The 9,755-nt window shown below is 35.3% G+C and overlaps 1 protein-coding gene across 4 annotated transcripts; it reads left to right on the forward strand.

The window, feature by feature from the left end:
- Positions 1–988: 988 nt before the first annotated feature.
- On the forward strand, positions 989–9,038 carry LOC129302316 (autophagy protein 5). 4 transcript variants are annotated; one of them, XM_054941095.1, is made up of 10 exons: positions 989–1,363; positions 2,210–2,455; positions 3,162–3,221; positions 3,854–3,978; positions 4,984–5,050; positions 5,392–5,481; positions 6,435–6,522; positions 7,007–7,177; positions 7,810–7,941; positions 8,503–9,038. In XM_054941095.1, the coding sequence occupies exons 4-10, from the start codon at positions 3,944–3,946 to the stop codon at positions 8,805–8,807; spliced, it is 888 nt and encodes a 295-aa protein (XP_054797070.1). In that variant the 5' UTR covers positions 989–1,363; positions 2,210–2,455; positions 3,162–3,221; positions 3,854–3,943; the 3' UTR covers positions 8,808–9,038. The 4 variants fall into 4 exon arrangements, with proteins under 4 accessions (XP_054797070.1, XP_054797069.1, XP_054797067.1 ...); XM_054941094.1 differs by having other exon boundaries at positions 3,165–3,221; XM_054941092.1 differs by lacking the exon at positions 3,162–3,221.
- The last annotated feature ends 717 nt before the right edge of the window (positions 9,039–9,755 follow it).

Here is a 9,755-nt window from a genome sequence, read left to right on the forward strand (position 1 = left end):
TTCGTTGGTTTCCTGGCTTTTAGGACAATTCATTGCTTTGAATACATGTTTAGAAATTTGTGTTTTGTGATTTCATAAAAAAAGCTGATCTATCTATCTATTAACTATTTTGATTAAAAAAATCTATCTATTAAGTATTTTAAATTTTAATTTTATATACTTAAAAAATAAAAATAAATTAATTTATACTTTATATAATTAACTCAAGGTTTTAAAAAATGTATTGGTCATTGAACTAGACTTACAATTGATTTACGGTTCATTGGTTCAATCGTGGTCGAACCATGACTAAACCGGTTGACATTAAATTAATATATTTTTAATTCATGTGTTATAATTAAACAAGAAATATAAGCAAATATTTATATTTTTCAAAAAAATAATAATAAATGCTTGATAAAATGATATATTACTGATAAATATATGGTTAATATTAATTATTCTTGACTGTTCTTTATTTCAATTAATTTTTTTAAATTTTAATTAATTCAGATTAATTTTTAAGAGAATTAGTCCGATTTTCAATTGGTTTTTTCAACTGTTGATTGATTTTTTTGATACTGATTTTGAAAGGTTTACCGAACTGAACCAACAAATGGTTTCCGGTTGAACTGATCGATGCAATTCACGATTCAATTCAGTTTTTAAAAAACTGAGTTTATCAAATAAAATAATAAATTGGGTGTGGTATTTATTTATTTGATATAAGAGTGGGCGAAGCCCGACAGTAATTTTTTAATAAAAGGTGTGTGTGATATTCATCTGTACCTGCATAAGTATGACATCATGTCTGGTGGAGTCTGTAGGCCCAAAAAAACTTGCAAAGGTTTTTCAAGTCCAAAATTCCTACAGCCGAACGTACGGAAGCCCAAAATAATAGCAATTTTTTTTTTAAATCAAGTTTTTAATTTCTTTCTGTCTTTTTTTCATTTTCCTTTTTTTTTTTCGAGATCACAAGGCAGAATAAAAAATGAAAAATGGAAGGCAAAGGTTCTGGGCCCTGGACTCACTGGAGGCATTTCGCAGCAAACAAACAACCGCAGATTCACCGTCTACTCCCAGAATTGTGAAGTGTGACCGAGTGAGGCGACGGCACTTTGTCTTTTCCATTTCCCCTGATCACTCCAAGTTCCAAGGTCGAAGCTTGCTCGTGCCCTACACCTTTTTCGCCTCGCCTTGGCTCAGCTCCAATTTTCCCGTTTTCGTCTCGGCGTGGGGTGAGAGCGCCGCTAGGAACAAGCAAAGCACCTAGAACCGAAGGAAGAGAGACAAAGGATCGAACGATACGCAAGTGATTAAACGCAAACGCAACATTCTTCGACTTCTGTCGTTTGTCAAGCTCTTAGGAGGCGATTGAAGACCGGTAAGTTCATGCTTGTATTTTGGTTTTCTTTGATTTTCACGCTTGTATTTCGGTTTGTCCTTTTTGACTTGGTTCGATGAGGAAGGGGTCTGAGTGGACTTTATGTGTTCTCTGCTATGGATCTTGCTATTGTTTCGTTATGGCTAAAGAAGATAAAGTGAATTCTGCTTGCGGTCTTTCGTCATTGCTGTAATTTGGTTTGCTGTAAGATATAATGAACTTGATATGACTCTGTTTGTTCGTATGTTGTGATTGTGGATAAAATACTATTATTGCGCATCCTATGTTGTCACTGCCTGAACGGATCTGAGATTAAATGTGTGCATGCCTGGATGTTTCCATGTCGTGGTTTATTGCTATTTCGCTGTTTTGGATCTGAAATTTGTGAGAACTCGTTAGGTTGTCTTGAAGTATTCACCAGATCCATAGCTTGAATTGCAGTCTACATAATCTTCCTAGCTTGTTCACTGTCTTAATGATTGTGAAGCATAGTTTTAAATTGATTCCTTGCCTGTAATTTTGGTGTAAATTCTTTCAGATTTTGCTTGCCGTCCTAGTCATTTTAAAACTTGATCATAATTTCTTTAGCTTGAAATTGAGTGCAAATCCTGTTCATTGCCTGCCTGCATGCTGTCTTAGAGATTTTAGCTAGGTATTGAGTACATATTCTGTTCAGAGCTTGCTCGTTGCCCTAGTGATGGTCAAGCATGGTTTTAACTTTTGTGATTGGTAGAGCTGTCAAAATGGGTTGAACTCATATTTTGGTCTATATAGCTCATCAACTCATATATCAACGGGGTTCTTTGACTCTTTTTAAATCTCTTACTAACTCAATACTCGTTTCAGGTTCAGATCTCCACCATCACAATTCACCCTTGTACAGCAGACAGTATATCTGCTTCTTCAACGCTTTGAACACATTTGAATTGTACCAACAACTGCATAGAGGGAGGGAGAGAGCGAGATAGCCCTGTTCTTGAAGAGGAATAGATGACGGATGCACAAAAGTATGTATGGGATGGGGCCATTCCGCTGCAAGTTCATCTCCATGAATCAGAAGTTACCACTCTCCCTCCTCCTCCACCTGCCCTGGTATTCTGCATTCTTTTCCCCAAAATGCCCTTTTTCTTTGTTATTGAAACGTTTCCTTCTCATGTTGAGCTTGTACTTTGAAGGCCTGATCTTGATTTTCGTATTATCAGTTTCTGGAAAACTTCTGTTCTGTCACTTATTTATGACAGACTATTTTTTATCTTCGTTTCTTGCTGCCTCGGCATCCCTTCTAACCTTAATTTTTTGTGCTAATTGACCAAACTTTATTGGAGATTTACTCATGCTAATCCATGGCTATATATCTTGGGGGACCCATGTCTTAGCTAAAGTGGTAGCTCTATGCATTTTTGGCTGGCATGTAATTTCATCTTTTCTTGCATTTAGTGCAAGGGTAAATTCTAGTTGTTTTTGTATTTGGTGAATTTTAATTGGTAGTAACTTTCCTTTCTTTCCTTATAAGACGAAGATTTTGATATGAGAACAACACAAGTAATTAAGTCATTGACTTTGCTCTAGTATGTCAAACCATGAAACCCTATGCAGCAATTTTTTCATCTTTTTTTTTTCTTTTTTCTTTTGAAGTCCTCATCAATAGCTACTTGCCTGGCTTCTTTGCAACCTATTTTCCATGAAGCTCAATGTTGTCAACTCTGTAAACTACGTGAACCATTCTCCAATACGTTAAAATTCCTTGATGCGTTGGTTAGTCATCAAAAGCCTGATCAATCTATGTTTTTCTTTCCAGCAGCCCTTTTCCTTTACTCCGAATTGATTTGATGTGATATCATCCAGCATTATTGCCCTTGTGAGTCTCTATTGGAATTGTTTTTTCTTCCGTATTATTGTAATGATGCCTGATTGTTATTGTTTCCTTATGTAATATGAGTCGAACTTGCATTTGATGAAGAGATCTCTGGGTCCACATTGAGGGATTTTCTTATCTTCTTTCTTGCTATCCTTGCTTCCTGAACTTTCTTTTTCCCATAATTGTATATTGATGTGATTTCCCATGACAAAGCATTACAGTCATTCAGTCTGATATTAAAGTAGGATCTATCCTGTAGAGAAGAACTGATTTAACTGTTTGATTGCTTTGTATTTGTTTGGCTGATGAAATGCAACTGCTTGTGATTACTTTTGATGTACTCCCCCCCCCCCAATTCTTTTAACAATTTGTGTTGTTTAGCAAAAAGGGTTTAATTTCCAGAGGCACACTTCACTTCTTTTATTTAGGGCATCTCCAAGTTATTTTGTTGAAAAACACAATAGTTTCTTAAACGAGAAAAATGTGAATACAAATGAATGACACGTTTTATGTAACATGATAAATCTTTGCTGCATAGGTGTTGATTTAACCACAGATTCGGTATAACATTTTCAGGATATGTATGAGTATATCTGAATGTAATCATAAATTTATATCTTTTGTGGGATCAGGTTTTAGCTCCTCGGATTGGATACTTGCCTTTGTTGATTTCTATCATAAAGCCTCATTTCAGCAGTACACTGCCCCCCGGGGTAGATACAATGTGGTTTGAATACAGGGGATTGCCTCTGAAATGGTATGCTGTAACTAATCTTTCATGAAATCATAAATTCAAGTGATAATTTGCCTAGCAGCAAAATTCTTTGCATCAAGTTTCACCAATCTTACTTGTTCCTATTTTTCCATGTTTTAAATTACTTCTTAGTGGATGGAAGGGGCCATTTGCCACATATTGCATGTTCAAATTGGTTAATAGCCAAAATTGAAACCATAGGGTATCATTTAGCAAGTCAAATTTAAATAAGTATTGGCGTTCTAGCCTTCTTCTTTTTTGATTACCCTAGTTGGACTTTACATTTTCCCTTTTTTAATATTTCTCTCCTCATAATGAAATCTATAAAGAAAAACCTGTAAATATGAGGAAATTGGACTCTGGATATCTGTTCATCAAGAGCATGTTTTATATCTCTATGTATTAATTATGCATGTCAGTTGACGGTAGCATTATGCATCATTGTTATAGTTTAATAGCTACCTATCCAATGATGCTTGTTAAAAGACATAATACGTTAAAAGAAATATTACTAGATGGACCTATCCTGAATGACAACTAAAGCAATAGAATAGTCAGATGGATTGCACTAGCCTAGGGACAGACAGAGTTTAGCCTCTGATAGACTGATATCATGTTGAAACGTTCAGGGAGATGGAGTCTTTATATATGCAAGTGTATATACTCCAACATATTCAAAATTAGATGGTTCTGTTTGATTTATTTCTCTTTAATCATGAGTTAACATTTTTGTACCTTCTCTTCATGGGAAATCCTATGTAATTTTAATTTGGAAACATGGTGGTTTGGAATTATGATCACCCCAATTTTTTTTGTAAGGTTCCAATTTTTACTACTTTGCCATCAATGCCTTTGTTGGCACTGTATGTTTGGTCATGGCTATCGAGCTACCATCTGTATTATCCATATCACACTATTTATTGTATTAATAAGAGGACTAGAGTGCTTTCGATCATAGAATGTTGAATTTGAAATCCTAAAATTGTTTATTTGTCATCTCTCATGCAGGTATATTCCAACTGGAGTCCTTTTTGATCTTTTATGTGTGGAGCCCGAAAGACCTTGGGATTTAACAGTAAGGATTTTCAAGATGTCTTCCAGACCTCGTTTCTTAAGGAGATTTATCAGCTTAGTCATGTTGTAGCTTGTTCATATAACTCTCTATATTCGGGCCAGTCAAATATAATGTACATGAAATGCCAATAAAATTTGTGATATATTGTTCCTACACATTCACATGGATGTTTGTTTCCAAATTTAATGGAAGTGCTTGAGTTGCATTGAAGGGGCAATAGAAAAGGTGGTAATGAATATAAAAATAGGTTGAGCATCCTGATGATGCTTGTGTTGAAGTTAGACTACTTACTCCAATGAGTTTGCTAAACAAACTGGTTCTCTCTACTCTCGTCTTTGCAGGTACACTTTAGAGGATATCCAAGCAATATATTGCTACCCTGTGAAAATGAAGATAGTGTAAAGTGGAGCTTTATCAACTCATTGAAAGAGGTTAGTGTTCTTTTTCCTCTTTGGGGGTTGGGGATTTGTGTGTGCAATCACTTGACATTGTGCCATTGAATTTTTTCAGTATATGAGGTCTATATGCTTCATTTTCCTTCAAGAAACTTCCAAAATTTAAATGGTTTATTTGTCTGAGATAATCAACTGCATGATTATATGGGTTGGTTGCTATTTTCTTTTTTTGCAGGGCAAGTCAGTTATTTCCTGTTCTGAATATAGTTTCTTGAATCTAAAGTTTGGGTTTCTTATCTGTGGTTAAAAAAAAAGTTTGGGTTTTGTATCCTTTTGGCTTAGTATTTTTTCAGTTCTGCTTATATAAAGGCACATAATCCATCTAAGGTTATTAACCTTTTATTATTGAATTTGGGTAAATATTTAGGATATTTTGAGGCTTTATAAAATCCTAATGGATCATTGTTCCATGTGCCATTGAGAATTTCTTTTTTTTTCAATAAGTTGACATCATCACCAGCAAGTTCCCTTATTCAACTTTTCATTCATAGTATTTGTGTCTGTGTTGAGGAGAAAATGGTAGAGAATTGTTTAAGATAGTTTGGACATGTGCAAAGAGCGTTGTTGGAGGCAATAGTGAAGAGGGGTAGGGGAAGTTGAAGAGAATAGTCAATGAAGGTTGAGCAAGACTTTTTGATTAACAATGTATTCAAAGATTTGGTTGTTGATAGAGTCCAATGGCATTGTGCAATCCAAGTAGCCAGCCCCACTTAGTAGAATAAAGTTTGTTGTTGTGCTGTGTCAATCTGCTTATTAGCGTGTAAAGGTCCCATGAGTGAAAAGAGCAAGCTAAGGGCGGCTAATGGGGAAGAAGAGCAACCTATTTTATGTCAGCTATCATTCTTGAAACCTCCTATCTGTTCCAGTTGAAAACAAGGGAAATTTTAACTACTCTTGTTTTCACTTTTCTAACTGAATTTTACCTGTAGGCTGCATATATTATAATTGGGAACTGCAAGAATGTCATGAACATGTCTCAAACTGATCAGGTGGAGCTCTGGCAGTCTGTTTTGAAGGGTATGTCAGCTAGCTAGATATTTGTTGTTAGTACTTTCTTCATAAGCCTTTTTTATTTCTTTTTCTGGGATGCCATTTAAATGTTTTTATATTCTATAAATGAAAAACCTTGTTCCAAAGGAATTTCTGTTGACTAGATTTAGTTCAGTTTTTTCTAGGACAAAGTAACTTCCCTGACACTTATAAGTCTAGTAAAATTTCCTTGCTATATTCCCAAAGGAATTTATGGTGGGATATGATTAACCTAATTCTCACCTTACCAAAACCAGTCTTGCAGGGAAGAAATTATGCTTCTTTTAGTGTTAAATTTACTCTATCGGGCAGAAGTTTATTCATGGATATGAAAGCAGCATGTTAGAATGCTGTTTAAAACAAATTGAGATATTTTTTGCTGTTTAATAATTTTGTTCCTTATCCTTGTATTATTACGTGTTTTAGCAGCGTTGGATGATTAGTTATCTGTCAACACTCGTTTTCATTGCAGGTAACTTGGATGCCTATCAACGGGTATCATCTAAGCTTAAGCTTGGAACTTTTGGAGATGAATTTGTGGCACATATTGATTCAAACGCAAAAAAATCTCAACAAAGTGGTGGGGAGACAGATGTGGCTGCGCAAATGAAGATAGGTGAGCAACATGGAGATGCTACTTTTGGTATGATCCTTAGTGACTTGTTGACTCTCAGTAAAGCCTGATTGAAAGGGAAGTTTAAGGAGATTGTTTTTATGGCCTTAGATGGGTTTCATGACATATTTCTGTTTGATGATGACGTTGGCTGCTACAAGATGATAGGATTCAATAGGTTTAAGGTTCCTTTATTAGAGGGAAATGTTGGGACTTTTTCTATGATTCCTTGACTTTCTAGTTTGCATTTTTGGTTTATTCTATTTCTATTTTGTGCATGTCTTCTTGATATGTATTGTCAAGTAGTGTTGCGTTTGTAAACCTCCAATGGCATGTGCTTTTGTTGTCAACTCAGTGCCTATACCTTGGCTTAATAGGATTTGAACTTCAATCTACCTAAACCACAATAGAATCTACATCTACTTTTCCGAAGAAACTGGGGAAGCATGTTGCATTATTCTTTTTCTTTTCTTCCGAGATCTTATGTACACATTGTCATGCGGTTTTCCCTTTTAAATTAGAATTTTAATCTATATCATCTTCTAGTGTAGAACTCTGATTTGGATTTTTTCTTCCCTTGATTGTTGACTTGGAGTGGTGCCATATTTGTACTTTTGATCATTCCGAAACTTTGTAGATTACAAACTATGACCCTTTTTTAGGTAGAATTCCTGTTCGACTCTATGTATGGACTGTCAGTGAGGATTTTGATGATTTTGAAGATGTACCTCCAATTGATAGTTGGGACAAAGTCTCTTATATAAATCGACCTGTTGAAGTTCGCAAGGAAGAAGGTAAGCCATATTTTATAGAGGATCTTTGTGTACCTTTAAAATTAAAACTGATTTTCTTCTATGTTTATTCTTTTTTTCCATTAAAAAAAAATCACGGGAAGTTGCATTTTGTTGAAAGGATTTTTGCCTGACAATTTTTGTTTCCTTTCTTTTGCTCAACTTTTTATTCGTTTGCTCCGTTTTCCTCATTTATTAGCTTTTATTACAGACTAATATTAGTTCAAATTCTGCTGATAGTTTGGGATTCATTAGGAGGTTTGGCTTCTTTCTTCCCCTATATATATATACACATACGTACACGCTGTCTCCAATGAAATTCAGATTAGAGTATTATTAACTCTTGAAATTTCACACTAATCATCACTCTGGTCACTATTAATCAAGAATGACGAGGCAACTTGGAGGTTATTCACTACACTGACTGTTAGAGATGCATTGTTTCCATTGCCACCCCTCATACGTCAACATTTTCTTGAAATTGTCACATTTCTTATCATTGTTATCATCTTGTGCTAATTATAACCAAGTTTTTATCTGGTGATATTTACTCTTGCGCTACAGGCAAGTACTTCAGCTTGCGAGATGCGGTTGAAAGCCTTCTACCGGAGTTTTTCCCGGGAAGGAACCTTATTGATGAGAGAGATCCAAGCACCAAGCAAAGTGCAGGAGAGGGAGAAAATTCATGTGATCCTGTATCACCTTGCTCCCACTTCGAGAATGCTAAAATCAAGCTTGTTCGCATTCAAGGGATAGAGCCAAAATTGGAGATACCCTTTTCTTGGGTGGTGAGCAACCTAATAAATCCTGAGCATTTTCTTCACATTTGTATATGCTTGAAAGTTTCAGAAGCCAGAACTGTGCAGTAGGTGATGAACTTTCCATTATTTGAGTGGCCTATATTTGTTAGGAACTCAAGATGCAATTCTTTTGTAAATACGATGTACAGAGCGACGTATAGTTACATTCTTTTCATAATTCATTTACTCTTTCTCACGATAGCAGACATTTGTTTAGGGGATGAATTTATCCCTTGTTGACTAATCCAGTGAAACGGTTTTGTTTCTCTATATGGAAATGTAGATCTATTCCATTTTTAATCGTGTTCCAACACTTACATTAGATATTGCTCAGCTTTTTGAATAGTGCTTCAAATTTTGGATTTTTCCTTGTTTCATTAAGCATAAGTGATATGGTTGGTGTTCAAGGTCAGGTCTTTGTAGAGTTTGTACTCGTTGGACATTGGGGCTGACCCTGTATATTTGAGTCTGAACCGCTTTTCAATGTCAAATTGCTGGCATGCTAGCTTTATATGTCAATGAATTCGGCATCATATTGGATGTCCCTGGGCAAGCCGCGTTTTTCATTAAGTCAAATCCCTTTTGCAAAAGAATTTGAGATGAACTTACTGTTGTGAGCAATGGTAGCAACAAGTTCTGTTCTAGTCAAACTGGTTATATGGGTTGCAAAATATTATTATTCTCTATCTAATCATTCACATGGACTTGCGGTCAAATTTAAAATTGTGGGGTCAGTACTTTGAGAAATTTTTACATACATTGCGTGCGTCACATTGTTAGTCTATCCAGCTATAATACTCCAATTCATCTCATTTTATTTTTGGCTAATAGTTGCCAAGACTTCTCCATTTGACGGCATTTGTGTATTGTGGGTATGAAAGATTATCGTGTTTTTTGGGGGAAAATCAATAGGGACAAAGCAAGGGCAGATTAGTGTATCCGACTTCATTCTTTCAAAATATAAGAATACTTGTCTTATTTTTTATTTTGGGGTTGGGGAAGAACAACCTCATACAA

The sequence above is a fragment of the Prosopis cineraria genome, unplaced genomic scaffold (assembly GCF_029017545.1).
Source record: "Prosopis cineraria cultivar Desert tree isolate PC_DT_omini unplaced genomic scaffold, ASM2901754v1 PC2, whole genome shotgun sequence".
In the NCBI taxonomy this organism is placed as follows: domain Eukaryota; kingdom Viridiplantae; phylum Streptophyta; class Magnoliopsida; order Fabales; family Fabaceae; genus Prosopis; species Prosopis cineraria.